General features: G+C 40.0%; 1 protein-coding gene across 2 annotated transcripts in view; it reads right to left on the reverse strand.

Annotated features, from left to right (window-relative positions):
* LUT2 (Lycopene beta/epsilon cyclase protein) overlaps window positions 1–14,832 on the reverse strand; it is a 29,908-nt gene extending 15,076 nt beyond the window's left edge. Inside the window, exons 1-5 of one of the 2 annotated variants that reach the window (XM_088958312.1) lie at window positions 14,337–14,832; window positions 10,692–10,863; window positions 1,258–1,393; window positions 1,044–1,154; window positions 876–978 (exon numbers count right to left, since the gene is read on the reverse strand). In XM_088958312.1, the coding sequence (XP_088814438.1) occupies window positions 876–978; window positions 1,044–1,154; window positions 1,258–1,393; window positions 10,692–10,863; window positions 14,337–14,636 (822 nt within the window). In that variant the 5' untranslated portion in view covers window positions 14,637–14,832. Of the gene's footprint in view, window positions 1–875; window positions 988–1,043; window positions 1,155–1,257; window positions 1,394–10,691; window positions 10,864–14,336 lie in introns of both variants that reach the window. The other variant, XM_088958311.1, reaches the window with a different exon arrangement.
* Between the last annotated feature and the right edge of the window lie 4,829 nt (window positions 14,833–19,661).

A 19,661-nucleotide genomic window follows, 5' to 3' on the forward strand; every position in this document is an offset into this window, starting at 1 on the left:
ACAAGATTTTCTTCTCCATTTCTATAAAAAACGAACGATAATTTAGCCTTATAAATTCCTTTAACTTGATCCCCATCTATATAGCATCCCTCCTATTTGCCAATCATCTTAACCACCATCTAGGATCTAGCATTTTCCTTCCCTCGGCTAGGGAGGAAACTATAATATTTTACCTCTTCTAGTGAAATCTCTAACTGGCCACTCCTGTAATAGCATAGAAATATCTTTAGGAATCATTCAAAGATATCCAAATAGAGGCAACCTCCTAAAATGTTGCACTTCTAGAGGGAGAATTACATAATGTCGCACCTTGCATCCCTATTTGGATGATTGTCTTGTAAAACTTTGATGCAATTCCTTCTCTTTCTTAATAAAACTTCATCATTTATCAAAAGAAAAAAGATGTAATAGCTTTCTTTTACAGAAGAAATGGTCTTAGAAAATGGAGGAAGAAGATTTGTATTGTTGACACCCTAATATCCCTTGCTTAGACACATTATAAAAGTAAAATAGGAAAAGTCTGAGCTGGTTTTTATACATACTAGTAAATGTGTACGTACATTCACACATGGCAATATCTCTAAGACAAAACTATTTATAATTCATGGGCAGTTTCTGAAAGGTTATAACTTATAAGTGGGTAGTTTCTGAACAGTTATGAGTGGGCAGTTTCTGAAGTGAGACTAAAGGACATATATGCCCTATTTATGCCCGCTGTGTGCTTAGACAAGAGGGGAAGAAAACGTCCAACGAAAATTCCAGAAAAAAGGGGAATTCGCTCTTTTATAGGTAGTATAGATTTCAATAAAGTCTTGTACTCCTGTTTGGGCAGAAACATGGAACAGTCCTCTTACATATTTTAGTAAATATCTTACCTCAACTTCTACCCCATATGCTGTTTGCACAGAAACACGGGGCCCCCCCACCTCATACTGCAAGAGTTTCCCTGAAGCTGCTCCAGATGCAACAGTTGCAAACCTGTAAAACCTTTTAAGTTGTTAAGGACAACACTTAATGGAAAAATTAAGAGCATGTCAATGTACCTGCAAGGAATAATAATATCTCTTTCACAAATGACAAGACTATGGCCATCTGTAGCTTCAATGATCCTTTCCACCTTTGAATTAAGGTATGAAACACCTGACTCGACACACCTAGGAGAGATTAATAGGCATTAATATCAATTAAGGCTTCGAACTACAAGTATTAAGAAATTGGTAAAGAGAGTTAATAGAAGACCAACAAGCCTCCTTTTACCTTTTCAATAACTCTTCATGTAACAAATGACGACTAACTCGTCCATACGCACGGCCAATCAGAATTGGATCATCACTATCAAGATAAACAATGGTGTCTTTCCAAACATGCTCAATGCACTTTTCAAGCCCAAGACCTGAAAGGTGTAACAATTACATTTGATGAAGTATGGAGTCAAAGTAGGTATGGAATTTTTGAACTGCATAAGAAGTTGTATTATATCATAAAATCTATTTGTACAGAATGATATGATAAGTTTCATATCAAGATATGCATGTAAGAAGATGCAAACAGGAAGAACCTTGTAAACATATATGCCCTCCCCCGGATTAAAATAAGAAAAGAAAAAGTTGCATACAAAACATGCTAAATGTTGGAACCCATGGTTAAAAGTCACAATGGATAAATAAAGAATATAGGAGTTAAAGAGAGAGAAAATACTTGACAAAGCTGTCCATTGATTTTACATAATAGCACCTATGAAGTATGAACCCATGGCTATAATGCACATATATCTTCCATGACCCCCTTACTTTCAAACTTATTTATCTATTTCAGGAAAAAAAATGAATATGAAGCTAGGTATACATATGCAAGCCAGGCTCAAATTATGTAAGTTCAACCAACCCAACAAAATCTTTAAGTTAGATTGTTCACCTTTTAAGACTTCACATTGGGATTAAACTGCCACATGAATGCTTTACCATATTATTTAGCAAAAGGTTGATATGAAGCTGCAATATCCTTTTTTTTTATAAATATACTTGTCTAATAAAGAAAAGAAGAAGAAGAAGAGAGAAACGAAGGAGAGAAATTAGAGAAAGAGTGTGGTGGTTAGAATTGCCGCCCCACTCAGACATTTATATGTTTGGAATCTAAAAACATGGTGAAGTTTTACTAATGCCCCTGCTGCCTACATAAACTGCCATAACTAGCATAACTAACATTAAAACAAACATGCAGCATTGATGACCACATTAATAATTATTGCTCTACATCTCCACAAATATGAAGCTACAATATCCTTAAATGACCTAGGGCCCCATAACTTTTCTCTTGTTCCATATTCAGATGATGGAGACCCACCATTGGATGGGCCCCACTGTGGAGATTAATTGGGCTAAAAATCAGGTTTAGACATGATTGCACAAATGCATTTTTATTGCAGACATTTGCATGGTGGGAATTCAACCATGGAGGCTACCTTTTTATTGATATGACTAATAGAAACCTTTAAAGATGAAGAAGAGATATCTTCAAATGGTATTCATTGATCCGGAGAAAGCATAAGATGAGTTCCTAGAGAGATAATATAATAGGATTTAAAAAAGAGTGGAGTGCCAAATAGGTACATGGATTAATTAAGGACATGTATAAGGGTGCAACAAGCAATGTCAAAACAACTGTTAGAGAGACATCAGAGTTTCCAATTATGATGGGACTTTATCAAGGCAGAGCACTTTGCCCTTATTAATTTGGATTTATCATGGAAGAAACTGACTAAACATATTCGAGAGAAGATCCCATGGTGTGTGTTGTTTGTTAATGATATAGTATTAATTTATGAAACCAAATAAGGATTAAATGCAACATTAGATTTAGATTTATGGACATGTATCTTAAAAACAAGAGGTTTTAAAATAAGTAGTGTGAGTGGTGTGGTAAGGCTACGTACGGGGGTCTCCTTGAAGGACGAAGAAATGTTGAGGGCAAAGGGTAGACAAAAGGCTATGATTGACCGAATGTTATTCTCGTTACGAGTCAGGCCTCCTTTTATAGGGAGAGATCTCAAGGCCCCGAAAGGAATGAGCTAAAAGTGTTTGATTCCCACTAGGAAAGGGAATCTTTGATTCGATGTCAGTTGTCAGGGAACACCGCTAGAGTTTCGCCACAGGCCTTATGAGATATCTTAAGGATGAGGTTTCCTTTCACCTGAGGATTCTCATAATGCGCGTATGCTACTTACTTTTGTGAGTCTCCTAAACTGACGTGATACGGATGACGTCAATACTAATCTCACGTGTCTCTCTTAATCCTATTGGGCGCCTAATCACGAGTAACATTGGTCGTTTGTCACGTTCTTTTGCCCGCCGCTGATACGCGGTGGTCGTGAGCTCATCACGCGTTTGCGATGGATCTAAGCTCATCACAGCCTCGCAATGGCTTTATGCTCATCGCAAGCTCACGATGGCTCTGAGTTTGTCTTTGGTATTGCGGCTTTGGGCCTATTGCGAGCCTACGGTGGCACTGAGCTCATCACAAGTTCGTTTTGGGTTTTGAGTTCATCGTAAGCCTGTGCAAGCTCAGAGCTCATCGCAGGTTTGTGTCGAGTCTTGAACTCATCACAGGTACCTTTGTGGCATCAGTTTAGCACCTTTTGTGCTATTACGGTGGGTGGATCAACATGTACCTACAAGTAGGACTAAAAAACAAAATATATGCAATTTGTAAATTTAACAATAACAGGAATACAAATCAGGGTACACTTAGGATTGGATCCCAAGATTTTTCTCAATTTGACCACCTCCATTACCTTGGCTCGATAATCCATAACAAGGGTGAGATCAAGGAGGATGTTGACCATAGAATTAGAGCAGGATAAGCAAAATAGAGGGTGCATCCTGACTCTTACATGATAGAAGAATACCACTAAGGCTAAAAGGAAGATTTATAAAATAGCTACGAGGCAAGTAAAGTTTTTATGGAGTAGTGTTGGGCAATCAAGAAGCAATACGTCCAAAAGATGAGTATGCGGATATGCAAAAGTTGAGATGGATGAGTAGAAAAACTTGAGAGGATAGGATCATAAATTAATTTATTTAAAAGAACCCAGGAGTGGCTCTAATAGGTGATAAAATGAGGGAAAGTAGACTAAGATGGTGTGGATAGGTGTAGAGAAGACCATCTACAAAACCAGTAAGAAGTGATCAATTTAACAATGAATACGGTACTTGCTAGAATGCTCGAATCAGGGGTATTTTGGTCATTCTGGTTTATCTTCTTGAAAGAGAAAGGTCTATTGTATCTGAGTTTAAGTTATGTGTCCCATCTTCTATGAGGGACAAAATAGTCCTTCTTGTAACTCTAAGTTTTTTGAATAAATTCAAGTGGGTCGGCTAGGAGAGATGATTTTTTACATTCTCTCTTCTAGTTTGGCCAAATATTCTTCTTCTTCTTTCTCTTTTCTTTCTTCTTTCTTCTTCTATACTTTGACCTAGAATCTACTAGGGTTTACTCACATGGTATTAAAGCAATAAGGTCTCATGTTCCCTCTTCTTGTTGCTGTCCTCTTCCTGGGTTCGCCGCCAGCTTCACAGTAATTTTCATCCTTCAGCTGACCTGATTGGAGATTCGATAAAGGGCTAAAAAAAGGAGTTGTCGTTTTGAGGACCTGGAGGTGAGAATGCCTCTGGCCGGTGCTGTGGTGGTCGTTGAAGTGGTACACTAGACCCTCTATTCAATGTACGAAGAGGGTTGAACGTAGACAGGTATGAACACTATTGTCGTGTGCTCAAATAATGGACTGTGAATGCTATTTTGTGCTTCAAAAGTTAGTTGTTGTGGAGCTTGGTGAGACTAATACGCATATCAGTCATGTTTTTTTTTTCCTTGCTCATATGTGTACTGAAAGAAGAGTCATAGACTGCTGAAGTTCACGACAGTAGTGGGGTGGTGGTGGTTGTGCCGTGGTGGCTGACATATCTATGATTCTAAATGCTTAAAAGTGAAATCCTAGATCTTGCGTGTAATCAGTTCTACAGTATGAAGAACATGTGTTCGATGAAATGACTGAGTGATTTCAACCTTGGCGTGTTGATGGCAAATGGTCCTACAGTGTGCAGTCAAGGTGTTTGATGTGTTGACTGAATAATTTCAGCCTTAGTGTGTAGTGTGTAATGTGCAGTTGAAGAAGTTGGAGTTGGTGGTATCATAAGTGAGATAAGTCCCGTGAAGTGTGTGAGGTTGTGGTGTATATTTGAAGGTGAAATAATTAAGATGGCTTCATTTGCAAATGGAAATGACAACAAAACAGGCATCATGCCTTCTCCAGATTATCTAAGTGTTCAAATGACATCCATCAAGTTGAATTGTGAGAATTATGTTCCATGAGCAAAATCCGTGGAGGTGTTCTTGAAGGCCAAGAGGAAAGTGAAACATGTGAGAAAGGAGAAACCTCCCTCTAATTCCCCTGGGTTCAGTGACTGGGAACAAGAAGATACACAGATAATGACGTGGCTTTGGAACAGCATGGAACCAAAGATTAGTGTGAACTTCATGTTCCTAGATACAGCCAAAAAAATCTGGGATCATGCTAAGAAGTTGTACTCTGGACAAGGCAACACAACTAGGGTATACCAGTTGTACCAAGAGTACACCAATTTGAAGCAAGGGAGTCAAAGCTTAGAAGAGTACTATGCAAGTTTTAGGAACATCCGCAATGAGCTCAATGTGTATCACCCTCTAACATCAGATGTCCAAATCCAGCAACAGCAACAACAACGTGAACAGCTTGATGTGACTAGGTTTCTTGTGGGCTTGAAGGCTAAGTATGAACCAGTCAAAGCACAGATATTGGGGGGATCCGCTCTCCCCTCACTTGAAGAAGTTTTTGCCCGTCTTAAGAGGACATCCATTGAGCCAGTAGAACATTCTTCCTTCTCTGATAGATCTAGTTTGGTAGTGACTAAAGGGAGTAGTCGTGGAAGTAGAAGTGGTGGTGGCAGCAGTGGACCTCCAAGCAACCGTGGTGGACACATGTTTAACCGGGCTAGTGGACGGACTGGAGGCCGAGAGTTAGGGGGAGGCCATGGAAAAAGGAAGGAGCAATGCTCAGAGAAAGTGTACACATTGTGGCTTAGAGGGGCACACAGTTAATTTCTGCTATAATTTGCGTAGTCCACCCAACACTTGGGCTCACCATGCTACATCTAAGAGTAGTAGCACAATTACTGAAAGCCAGCAAACTGACCCAACCCCCTCCACATCTGCTTGTGCTTCTGGGTAGGAAATGGTGAGTGTACCACGTGCAATATATGAGTAGTTCCTTCAAACATCTCAGTAGAACACCGCTACACTTGCCCATTCAAGTATGACTTGCTTAGCTTCCAAAGCCTCACCTTGGATCATTGACTCCAGAGCCTCGGACCATATGTTTGGGATTCTTGATGTATTTTTTTCCCTTTCTTGCTCTTCCAAGTTACAAGATTGCCACCCAGAAATGTACAATACCCTACGGTTGGTCTCCTGTCTGATATAGACCTAGCCCAGTCAGCATCTATGTACCCTACTATCTCAAGAGTTCCTCCATTTTGGTATAACAAACCACGACCTGGAGCACCCTTTAGGTACTTAACGATTCTTAGAACAGCTTCCCAGTGAGGAACCCGGGGAAATTGCATAAACTGACTCACCACACACAGCAAATGATATATCTGGTCCGGTAATAGTCAGGTAGTTCAACTTTCCCACCGACCTTCTGTATCTTCCAGGATCATCAAACTCTTCACCTGCATCCACACTCAACTTGGCATTGAGTTTTATAGGAGTCTCTGCTGGTTTAGCACCTAACAACCTTGTTTCTTCAAGTAGATCAAGAACATATTTTCTCTAACATAGGTTGATCCCCTGTTTTGACCTCGCAACCTCTATTCTTAGGAAATACTTCAGCTTCCCCAAATCTTTCGTATTGAAGTGGTCCTGTAAGAATTTCTTCGGCCTATCAATTCCATTGTTGTCACTTCCAGTTGTGACAATATCATCCACATACACGATTAGCAAGATTTTTCCATCCTTTGAGTTATAGCTAAACACAAAATGATCAACCTGACACAGTTTCATCCCAAAGGCCTTCACCACTTCACTGAACCTGCCAAACCATGCACGTGGAGATTGTTTCAGTCTATAGATTGCCTTTTTGAGCCTACACATCTTACCAGTCTCCCCCTGAACAACAAACCCTGGTGGTTGCTCCATATACACCTCCTCAACAAGATCACCATGTAGGAAAGCATTTTTCATGTAAAGTTGTACGAAAGGCCAATCATACATAGCAACTAACGAAATCAACACCCGAATTGAACCAATTTTAGCCACAGGAGAGAATGTCTCCATATAGTCCACACCATATAACTGAGAATAGCCCTTGGCCACTAATCTTGCCTTCAATCGTTTCACACTGCCATCAGGAAGATACTTCACTATATAGACCCATTTACACCCAGCAGTGTGCTTACCAGGAGGAAGAGTGGTGAGTTCCCACGTGTGATTATGTTGTAGAGCAGAGAGTTCTTCCATGGCTTGCCGCCACCATGGGGAGGTAAGGGCTTCCTGTACAGTCTTGGAAATGGGAATAGATTAAAGTAATGATATAAACTTGCAATGAGAAGCAAAAAGGTGAGCATTGGAAACATAGTCTGAAATAAAAAGAGTTCTATAACAATTCTTACAAAGGTTTGGGAACAATACATAGATATGATGCCTTGATCAAATTGTTTACTGGTGTGGGCATTTTCATGGATAGAACCCATTTAATGATGGATCCCGATCTTCTAAGCACACAGTATTGTGATAAGTTACAAGGGCCCCAGTCCAAAATTTTATGTCCTATTACTCTTGTAGAGGGATACACAAGCCACTCCTGTATATATGATAAGTATTTGTTTAAGGAACCATTTGAAAACAGCTGAAGTGGCCAAACTAAATGAATTATTGACTTTTCTTAAGAGGTTGTGAGCTCCTTAGAAGCTGAAGCTCAAGTTGGGCTGATTAATATACCTTCTACTATTTCATTATTTAATTATTTTATCTGCTAAAAGACAAAACAATAAGTCATTCAATTGATCACTTAAGTCATTATCAAATGGCCCCTTAGTGAACAGAGTATTGCTTAGCCATTTAGAAGACTAGAGTTCCAAACCTTATAGCTCAATATTATGTCTTTTCTTTTATGTGACACCCTAACCAAGCCAAAGAGCTTGCAAATCCAACCAAACTTAAACAATCTTGTACTATGCTTTGTTAAGGAATAAACCCCTCAGGATTGGTTTAGGTGGATGAATTTGAATTGGTAATGAGATTTGGTGACTTTGGTCAAGTTAGGATTGGCCCTAACCCTGATCCAAGTCAACCAAGTTGAAACTCTTGTTGGGTGCACATAACTATTATATAATGTTTGGGATCAGATGTCTCCCTTGCTAGAGGGAACCAACAGAATGGACTTTTACTTGGGGCCTTCACCAGGGAAGTAGGTGGTTTTGTTGGAATTTGATGGTTCTTATGCCTGATGGGTGATGCAGGCTGGTTTCAGCCTTTTATCTTCTTTCCCCTGTACATATCTTTAAAAAATTGTGTTTGATCTGTTAATGAAAAATAATTGAGATCAGGTAATGTCTTGTCAGCTCAGATCACTTAACAAAAATAGCCTATAGCATGGAACAGTGAACTCAAATTAATAGCAATGTCATGGGAAACCTAACATCTGATCATGTGTAATTAGTTTCAGCTTGAGCGAAGTGAAGGATTGGGTAGAGCAAAGTCAATTAAATATGTCAAAAATTCTTAGAAGGAGTTACTATAAGTTGGGCAACGGGTCTTGGTTGAGATTTTGGTTGGACTCTTGGTGTGGTTCAAGGACCTTGGCTGATTCTTACCCTAGTCTTTTCAATGTTGCCATCAACAAAGAGGCAACTGTGGCTGATTATTTCTTTGTTTAGGGAAATTCTGGTACCCGGTCTCCCATTTTTAGAAGGAACCTCTTTAATTGGGAAATTGAGAATCTTGAGGACATGCTCCTCCATCTCCAGAAATTTCAGCGAAATGACTCTGAGGAGGATAGCAGAATTTGGAAGTGGGATAAGAAAGGGAATTTTGCAGTCAAATCAATGACGCAACACTTAAGCTTGGGTAACCATTATTTCCCCTACAGAGCTGTTTGGGCACAAAAACTCAAAAAATGCCTTCAAAGGTTGCCTTTCTTGTGTGGACAGCAGCCCTAGGGAAAAGCCTTACCAAAGATAAGCTAAGTAGGAGAAGTATCTCTCTCACCTCCCCTAATTGCCCTCTGTGCAATGCTGCTCAGAAGACTGCAGACCATCTCTTTTTGCACTGCCCAGTGAGCAGACTTATCTGGAGTCATTTGATGGTCAACCTCCAGTTGAACCGGGTTTTTCCTAGCACAGTTTCCAGTTTCCTTAACAGCTGGTTCATTGAAGGCCTCTCCAATAATGGCAAATTAATTTGGGGTATGATACCAGCAACCGTGTTTTGGACTATTTGGATGGAGAAGAATAGAAGAATTTTTTAAGGCATATTCTCCCAAATAGATGAAGTAATACACAGCATGCCAGCAAAGGTTCTCTTGGGCAACAGCATCTAATTTCTCAATCGCTGACCTTTTTGTAATTAATAACTCATAGTTCTTACTGCGGGATTCCCCTAATGTGCACCTTTTCTCAAAAAAGAAAAACAAAAGTCAAAGTGTGGGTTTTTTATATCAAGTAAAATCTTGCTCAAGAATAGACAAGAACTAAGAAATTATTTGAGTGCAGCTGAGGAGGTATGCAAGTGGCTAAATGTAACCATTAATTTGGTAACTATTGTCATAACAATAGGGTATTTTGTTAAAACTTCCAATTTATCCAAAGAAAAAACCTCGGTAAATTTATATAAGGGCCTTTTCTAGAGAGAGACTGGGATGTTAAAAAATCAAAGGCTACTGGTTTAGTGAAACAAAGTTCCCAAGGAAAAAAGTTGGCACACTTCAGTCATTTCATATTTGGGTTCATAACTGCAGTGGTTCTCATCAAAACTCTCTACTTGGGCACTACTGAAGGCTTCTTTAGCATTGCCCCACTGAATGGAGAGATCTAACACAATTTACGCATTGTATATCTCATATTTTTTTTAAGTATTGAAATTATAAATTATAATTTCAAAAAAAATCATATTTTACCTTCAAGTTAAAAAGGTATTGAAATTAGAAATTAAACGCAAAAGAGGGGAAAATAACCTATTTTCCACCATGTATATCTAGGTACCACAATTCTCATCAAATGTCATCCACATTATTAGGCACCACCAAAAATTTATTTACTACTGGCTCCCTGAATAGACATAAGTAATGGTGGCCACATCATTCAATAATTTAAAGGAAGAAATAGGAAGAAGAGCAACAAACTATGAGTTCTTAAGATTGATGTAGAGAAACTTCAATAATTGAAGTGACAAGCATGAGGAGGGCAATCCTTGTATTGCAAAATCATGGAAACAAGAAAAGGATTCACATCATAAGCTCTCAAATATTAAATTATAATGAACTTTAGCTGCTTATAATGCCCCTAGTTTGCAATAAAAGAATTAAAGAATCACAGTGATCACAAATAAGAAATGCATTTAAAAATCTATATGACGATTTCCCAAAGAAATAAAAGCAATACCTTTAAATTCGTCCTCCCACACACCATAATTATTCGTAAAAGGAAGATCTGGTCCAACGAGGCCAACTTTTAAGCCTAACTTAGCCGATTCTGCAGCCAAAGAGAGGCCAGCCGGACCACAACCAATCACTACCAAATCAAGTATAGACTCTCCAACAGTTATTGATGGCAACTGCATCATGGATAAGTAATCAGGGATGTTATTGAAGTAATGAGAAGAAGAAGAAGAAGAAGAAGAAGAATGCAGGTGCATAGTAGAAGTGTAACAGTAATACCATCTTAAAAAGACATAAGAAAATAGAAAATGAAAACTCACTTTCTACTATCCTATATGGTTTGTCTCCCTATTAACAAACCATCACACAACCCAAAAACTCAACTACTATCCTAGATGTTAGATCCCCAATACAAGTTTTAACTTTGAACAACCCCTCTAGCTAGGGAGTCCGCCACATAGATCTGAGTATCCAGTTAAAGCTCAAAAGTCAGAACTAGTAGAATTACCTATTCTAAAGGGACCAGAATGAACCATAAAAACATCACTTCCATAGTTGGTGAACACCCTATTACTGAATATCTTGGGTTGCCAACTGTTTCTAACCATCACTTCCATAGCTCAAAAGTCAGAACTAGTACATGCAATCAGTATGATTTCTTTACTCTATCAAGAAAAGTGGGAGTTTTAAACAATCTATTCAGAAAAAAAAAAAGAGTTGTGAACAAAATAAACTATGAAAACTTGGTCATAACACCGTATTGAACTCAATGGCATATGAACAAGAAACAATTTTCAGAAATTGATCCTCCTCAGAGACAAGTCAGTATGCCTGAGATGATGTCTATATTAGCAACTTGCATAAAATAGACAAGCAAATTATAACTTTGATAGATTGCAGTGTTCATACCCAGACCATAGTTGTCAAAGTGTCGCCTAGGCAACAAGGCACCTATGGAGGATCATCACGCTTAAGTGCCTACAAGGCACTATAAAATATTTTTATTTTTATTTTTTAAGATTATAATAATAAACTAGACATTATTAAACTATATTATTAATTTTGTGGGTTTAAATACTAGTTTCCTTTTATTGTTTTCATATTTGTTAGGGTTCAAACAACATGCATGTTAGCTTATGCTGTCTTGAACCCTTGAAGACTTAAAAGTTGAACAATAAGCAATGAAGAACTTAAATTTTTGTCCAATCATGAATATGTTGAATTTTTTATGATGGATCTTAATTGTAACATGATTCCAAACAGTTTAGGGGGGTGTAGAAAAAGATAACAAGTCACCATTATGGGGTGATTGGGGTACCTAACACTATCATTCTTTTAAATATATCCAATTCCTTTTTCAAATCAATAAAATTTACCTATTACCAATCAAAAAATATGTTGATTCTCTATGTTTTTATATGAAATTTATATGTTATATGAAGATTATTGATAATTATTATCCTCATCTTGGCACTTTGAGAACCATGACCAAGGCCCTAGTTTGAGGTCTTTCTGGGTTCGGGCCTGGATATGAAACAAGTGGTTCAAGACCCAAGCCTACCAAATGATCATAAATAATTAGGTTTGTGGAAATTGATAAAGGGAAAAAGTGGATTTACTCTCTTCCCCCACACAAATTTCAACATTCATATGCTAAAATATTTATGAGTATTTTCTAACCAATTCCAGTGATGGACCCAGTTCTTAAAGGGTCTTAAATCTATGGGCCCAAGTTCGAAGAAATTATGCTCGACACCAATTTTTGTCCACACAAACCCAACTAACTAGACCAGGTGTGTTGGGTATCAAGGTAACCACCACCACCCCTATGCTGGATGGAGTATGGTGCCAGCTGTTGAGTTGCATTAAGTACTCTATTAACCTTTTAATGAAGAGAATTTTTATTATTGAGAAAGAGTATTGCAATAAAACATCCATCTCTTCAATTTACATGAAAACATCAAAAAGGCAAAATAAAATGAAAAATAAAGAAAGAAAAAATCCACCATATATCAGCATTGACAATATAATTAGACCCAAAAGATCTCTCAACATCTTCAAATGAAAATTAATATTGTCAACCCTTAACCAATATTTAGCGCAACTACACAGTTGGTACAAGCATAAATCGGCTTAGTTGCGTGTGATAAAAAGATTTTGAGCATTGTTGATCGGAAAAATAAAAAATGATTTCCGGCATTGATTTGTGTAAAGGATGGTGGAGCTCACTATTCAATATATGTACATGGTACTCTTTTTTCCATTCACTTGAGGATGTTTGTAGGAGAATCCATGAATGTGTTTATGATACTCAAATCAATTTCAATGATAGTAAGAACGCAAGTCTACTACAACACAAACTCAATGTACCAATGTTATAGAATGCAGGTTATTACATTGTCAAACTTTCATCCTTTACACATGAGCATTCCAAAATCTGAACTGCCATTATGTGGTTGAATTTGAATGGTTATCTAGGTTCAATTAAATGCTAGGATAATCTTGTAGGTTGTGGTTTGAGGAGCCACTAAATGAGGAACTTCAAAATAGGCAATATATCTCTTGTGGCAATATGGATCACAGGATGATGAGATTCTCTTTATGTTCCTAATATAAAGTATGCTAGTGACAGAAAGAGAATCAAAAATCTGATCAGGACATGGAGATTCCTTTTCACTCAACTCGCAGCATATAAATAGAAGCTTCATAAGGTTAATTTCTTTTCAGAAAAAATAAATAGAAGCTTCCAATATAGGTAGGAAAATGAACTAATTGCTTAATTTAACGATAATAGATCAGGAAAATAAAATGTCAAAACCATTTGAATTTTAGAAGGGATCAAAGGTAAAATCAATACATGTATAAGTGGATTAAGGGTCGTCAGAAATAGAAGCAAAAGCCTGCCCCACCATCACCACCATGGCACCATCCCCATGAGAAAACATTTATTATCCATCTAGCTACTTGCATGAAAGCACTAGGGACAGTAGATACGTGCCATTTTTAGTCTGGCAACCAAATCGTTTGGTATTGGATGATCAATAGATGTAAACTGCCACACAATTACCTACCAAATTGCTTCACGATTCATTTGGAACTCCAAAGGACTCGGTAATTAGTTAAAGAAACTCTTGCTCAACCAATTTAAAATAAACAAAGAACAATCCTTCAAACAATTTGCTTTTAAAAAATGCAACTGGTATGTTATGCAAGTCCTCCTAGGTGTATAAGTGGATTATGGGTGACTAGAACTAGAAGTAAAGGCCCCACCCTCACCACCTTGGCGCCATCCCCATGAGAAAACATTTATTATCCCTCTAGCTACTTACAAGCATGAAAACACTAGAAACAGTGGACATGAATTTTAGTCCAGCAACCCTGTGGTTTGGTATCGAGTGATTAATAGATGTAAACTGCCATATAATTACCTAGAAGATTGCTTCGTGAGTCATTTGGAACTTCAGGGCACTCGGTAGTTAATGTTAAAGAACCTCTTGCTCGACCAATTTAAAATGATCAAAGAACAAACCTGCAAACTATTTGATTCTAAAAAATGCCACTGATATGCTATGTAAGTCTCCCTAAACTCGACCACATAGAAAATATATGGCAATTGAATTAAGTAATAAAAAAATAGCAACATATATACCTTGTCGGCGATCTTCGCCTGCTTGTCCATGGGCTTGGTCTGCTGCATTTGGACAAAAAGTAGCTCCGAACCCCCAGCTTTGATATAATCTTCCTCGTCAACAAAATCTTCTTTAACGACCACACAGCTTTCACTCCCATTACCAGCCCTCGCTTGTATAGTTGGTATACGGGAACGGTACCAATGAAGCCGAGTCGAGTGTTTCCCATTTAGTCTCCTTGCTCGACACCTCCGTCCAGGGGAAGGATAACCCGCCATTGCTGCAATGTTTCGAGTTCCAAGACACTCCATCATGATCATTGTTCTTATCTCTGCTTCATAACCTCAGCTCCGTCGCCATTAGCTTCAGAGTATACAATGAAGACGATATCATCGAGTGTGACAACAGTCATTCACTCTTTCCGTGTCTTCCTCTGTTTTTCTGAGGAAAGAGAATAAGAGATAGAGGAGGCGCAGTTTTCCGAGTTATGAGGTGTTGAACCGAAGGATCGTATCATCCTTTAGATCACCACGTGGCCAAAGATAATTAATTCTTTTTTCGCAATGAAGCAAAAAAGGATTATGGATATTGTTTATTTTTTTCGCAATGAAGAAAAAAAGGCCAAAATCCTTGCTTTGTCTCTTAGAAATATCGGATCGGCTCTTCACACAGGCGCCTCACACGCACATCGTACCATGCATTGGAAACACCTCCCGTACTTATAAATTATTATTCATTCCAATGGACGGTAGATGTGTGAGGAGCAAATCCCCTACTCATTTTAGATATTTGCTAATTTTGCATTGAAATTCATTTTATAAACTGAACAAAGAATGAAATCCCGAATAAGAAAATTATCCCAAATCTCCTTTAGAAGAGTCCGAAAGAAAAATATACAATGAAAATGAAAAAAGTAAAAGATATATAATTAAAATTGTTAGAAAAAATATATAAATAATTTTTAAAAAATACCTCCAATTAGGGGTGATCATTTCAGCCCAGCCCAAAAATTTTGGGCTTGAGCCTAGGTTTTGTGTTCAAGCTCGGCCCGGGCTCAAGCCTACATCAGGCCCGCAAATTTTAGGACCGGGTTTGGGCTTAATACTTCAAACCGGGCCTGACTTGCATATATTTAAATTTAAATTTTGTGTATAATGTATACATATGTATATATGTTATTTTACATTATATTATATATTTTATATATAAATATTACAATATGTATAACTTATATTATATATAATATTTTATATTTTATATTATATATTGTATAAAATAAGTTGATATGGATGTTGTGTCATTTAATATATAGATATGTAATGTTTTATATACGAGTGACATTGGCCCAGAATCAAGCTCGGCCTTGCACAGGCCCGTATAGACTTGGGTTAGGGCTTATGTTTCAGGCCTGAAACCCCAGGCTCAGCCTAAGCTATAGCCCTTATCATAAGTGCAAAGCCCAACTTGGGCCTAGCCCATGATCACCCCTACCTCCAATTCATAGAAAAAAAAGACGCATACATTGTTCATGTTAGGGTGATGGTTGAACTGGCCAAGGATGCCATGTAGCTATCTCCGTGGTTGCCCCCCTCGTAGACCACGTCAACATCACATGTAATGGAATAGCACAAGTAAGGGGGTGTTTTGTAGTGTGGATGAGAAATTGGTGGGTGTGGATTGGTCCACACCACACTCTGTTGTGACAGTCTGACACAGGCTTAGCCTTGCCTACGCTTGGCAAGCTTACGTTAGGGACATGCCTGTCATTTTCGCCAATAAGATTTTTGAGAGAACTGATGTCATCTTCAGGCAGACCACCAGGAGCTTAACATACTCTTTGAGGAGGGGTGGTCGACCTCCTTGGGTGCCTAACCTTGGCACTCCTAGACCTTCATCCCCTTGCGGGGCGGCCCTGGTTAACGGTTAGCATGGCTACCAGGGTTCCTCATGGGCGCACACTTGCTCATGGGGACAGTGTTGGACTGGCACTACGCTACTGATACTCAAGGGAGGCTTGGCATGCGGGACTGGATCGAGCATGACCCTTCACCTCGCCAGCCCCTTGCCCAAGTTGATTGAGCTATCCCGTTGCCTCTAGCGCACGAGTGTGTTCCGGCCCAAGCGGTTACCTATCATCATGGCACACAGGTGCCTGTCATCATCGGCATACAAAAGACCCATCGCATCGGTGCCAAGTCACCTCATCGGCGCATGGTCGCCTTGCATCATGGTTGTCCCCCTTTAGCACGTAAGCGGCGCCTCCCATGGACCGGTTTGAGCCAGGAGAGTGCTCCGGCCATTGGACTTGAGGTCATGATCCAGTGCTACTGGCATTGGTGGAGCCATCCCATCGGGTAACTCCTAGCCTCTATGCGTATAAAGGCTTGTCCTAGCCTACCTTGGCCAGGACACCGCACGGGTTTCTTCCGTTGTAGAACTACCCCCGTGACAGCTGGTATAAGAGCAAGTTGGTCAATTGCAGTCGCAGTTGGTTTTCAACAGATTAGCCCCAAAGCCAGTTGAAGCGGTCATTTCGACAAGCAGCATTTTGTGGGGTGCGGTCCCTAGGCACTTCCACCCAGGATCAAGCAGAATTCAGATCAAGCCTGGCAAGAGGCCATTTCGTTGTTTGTGTCCCCACTCCAATGACACTAAAACAGCTTTCCTTGCGGGGGCAGACGCGTGAGCCTTGATAGGAATGTGGGTACACTGCCCGAGCAGATTGTTTATCAGGCCTAACAAGAGGCCATTCAATGTTCACGTTCCCATTCCAATGACCCTAAAACATCTTCCCTTGCGGGTGCAAACGCATTGGTGGTTGTCCTCATGGGGGGCAGATGCGTGGACCTTGCTAGGAATGTGGTTACGCTGGCCGTTGGAGCATGGCGGCCCTACACCGGCAAAGTTTCAGGTGGACATGCTCAGTTTTCAGGTTGAACACTTGCAGCAGCGGAAGCTCATCACAAGGCGAGTGCATGTTCGACAACTCATGGGTAAAAGTTGCCACACTCGCACAGATTGCGGTCAGGTCTCCTTGAGGCAGCAGTAGTGGGGCCCCCTCGGAGTGAAGATGTAGCCCGAGTCGGCGAGGTGAAGCGTAGTTTCAAGGGCCAAGAGAGCATAAGTCATGGCTAGGTTTGAGTAACCCGCACAGGGCGAGGTGAAGTCTGCAGGCCAGCATGGTGAAAGGGTACCCAGGTCATCGCCAACATGAGGAGTAGACCTATTAGCGTGTTCGATAGCATCATTGAAAAGCTACCAAGAAGACGGTTGAGCCTTGATGTAAGACGATACATGGGGTGGACCTCCTCGAAGCACCACACACATCTCTCCGAGGACCCTTCTTTCACAATTCAACAGCATAGCCATTGTGCGGTTTGAGTAACCTCAACATTGGAGGGGTGAAGTCTAGGTAGGGCGGCATGGTGAAATGGTTTCGTCCCCATAAATGGACACCAACATAGGCAAGACCTGGGTTGACCAAGTGAGCCCAGGAACTGGTGGAGAAGTGGATGGCGTGGGACATAGATGCACATTCACGTGAAGACCATTGTCGAGGTCGATAATGGATTGAGTGGGGGAGCCTGTGACGGTCTGACACAGGCTTAGCCTTGCCTATGCTTGGCAGGCTTACGTTAGGGGCATGCCTGTCATTTTTGCCTGTAAGATTTTTGGGAGAATTGATGTCATCTTCAGGCAGACCACTAGAAGCTTAACGTACTCTTTGAGGAGGGGTGGTCGACCTCCTTGGGTGCCTAACCTTGGCACTCCTAGACCTTCATACCCTTGCGGGGCGGTCCTGGTTAATGGCTAGCATGGCTACCAGGGTTCCTCATGGGGCACACTTGCTCATGGGACAGTGTTGGACCGGCACTACGCTACCGATACTCAAGGGAGGCTTGGCATGCGGGACTGGATCAAGCATGACCCTTCACCTCGCCAGCCCCTTGCCCAAGTTGGTTGAGCTATCCCATTGCCTCTAGCGCACGGGTGTGTTCCGGCCCAAGCGGTTACCTATCATCATGGCACGCAGGTGCCTGTCATCATCGGCATACAAGAGACCCATCACATCGGTGCCAAGTCACCTCATCGGCGCATGGTCGCCTTGCATTATGGTTGTCCCCCTTTAGCACGTAAGCGGCACCTCCCATGGATCGGTCTGAGTCAGGAGAGTGCCCCGACCATTGGACTTGAGGTCATGATCCAATGCTACTGACTTTGGTGGAGCCATCCCATCGGGCAACTCCTAGCCTCTATGCGTATAAAGGCTTGTCCTGGCCCGCCTTGGCTAGGACGCCGCACGGGTTTCTTCCGCTGTAGAACTACCCCCATGACACTGTGGTAAGGACCAATCCACACCACACCATAGTCCACAGATGTTTTGAACTATGGACAAACTGAATAGACTGGACCAGTCCACACCTACAATGACGTTATGTAGGCGTGGTGTCCATACCACACTTTATGATTTCATGTATCTCGTTTACATTTTATGAATCATAAATATCTAATTTTTTCATTTTATATGATAAATATATTGAAAATGCATCAATGAATTAATGTTAACCAATAAATATTAATTTTTATAAAAACAATAGTAAAATAATAAAAAATTAAAAATATATATTTTAAATATTTAAAAATATTAGTTTATTGATGAAACATTACAAAATTAAGTAAAATAATTAATATTTTATTGACAAAAATATTAAAAAATAATATCTAAACAATTAATAAAACAAATTTTTGCAAGACTAAGCATTAAACGATTTATGCAAACTAATAATCCATTGATTCCTGTACTAGTTGTAAGACGAGCATAACATCAAAAGGGAAAAACAGTACAAGGATTTTCGAAGGGAAACACTGTTTGCACAATAGAGAAAACAAATATAACGATCGGCTAAACAGAGATAGAGATAGAGGGAAAGAGAGATAAACTTATATCGACAGGTGGACCGATGGAGGAGAGTTGTAGCGGTGGAGAGCTTCAATAGGCAGTGGAGACCTCCAATAGTAAAATGTGAAGCAGACACAATAGGGTTTCAGCCTTTCAGGTAGAGTGTGAAGCAGGGGATTAGAGAATAGACTGTGGACGAGCCCTAACCACAAGTTTTTGCTGTTACCGCTAAGTTGGGGTGTGGATGGGATCGATCCACAATATAGCAAGGACTGATCCTGTCCACAACCAGTTGAATAAGTGTTCATCCCGTGGACCAAACCGAAACGGTCTCATTCACATGATTAACACCAAATTGAACATCGTCTGAAGGGGTGTTTTATAGTGTGGATGAGAAATTGTTGGGAGTGGACCAGTCCACACCACACCCTGTGGTAGGGATCAA

This window comes from Nelumbo lutea, chromosome 8 (genome assembly GCF_056320005.1).
Source record: "Nelumbo lutea isolate HS-2025 chromosome 8, American lotus-T2T, whole genome shotgun sequence".
NCBI classification, from domain to species: domain Eukaryota; kingdom Viridiplantae; phylum Streptophyta; class Magnoliopsida; order Proteales; family Nelumbonaceae; genus Nelumbo; species Nelumbo lutea.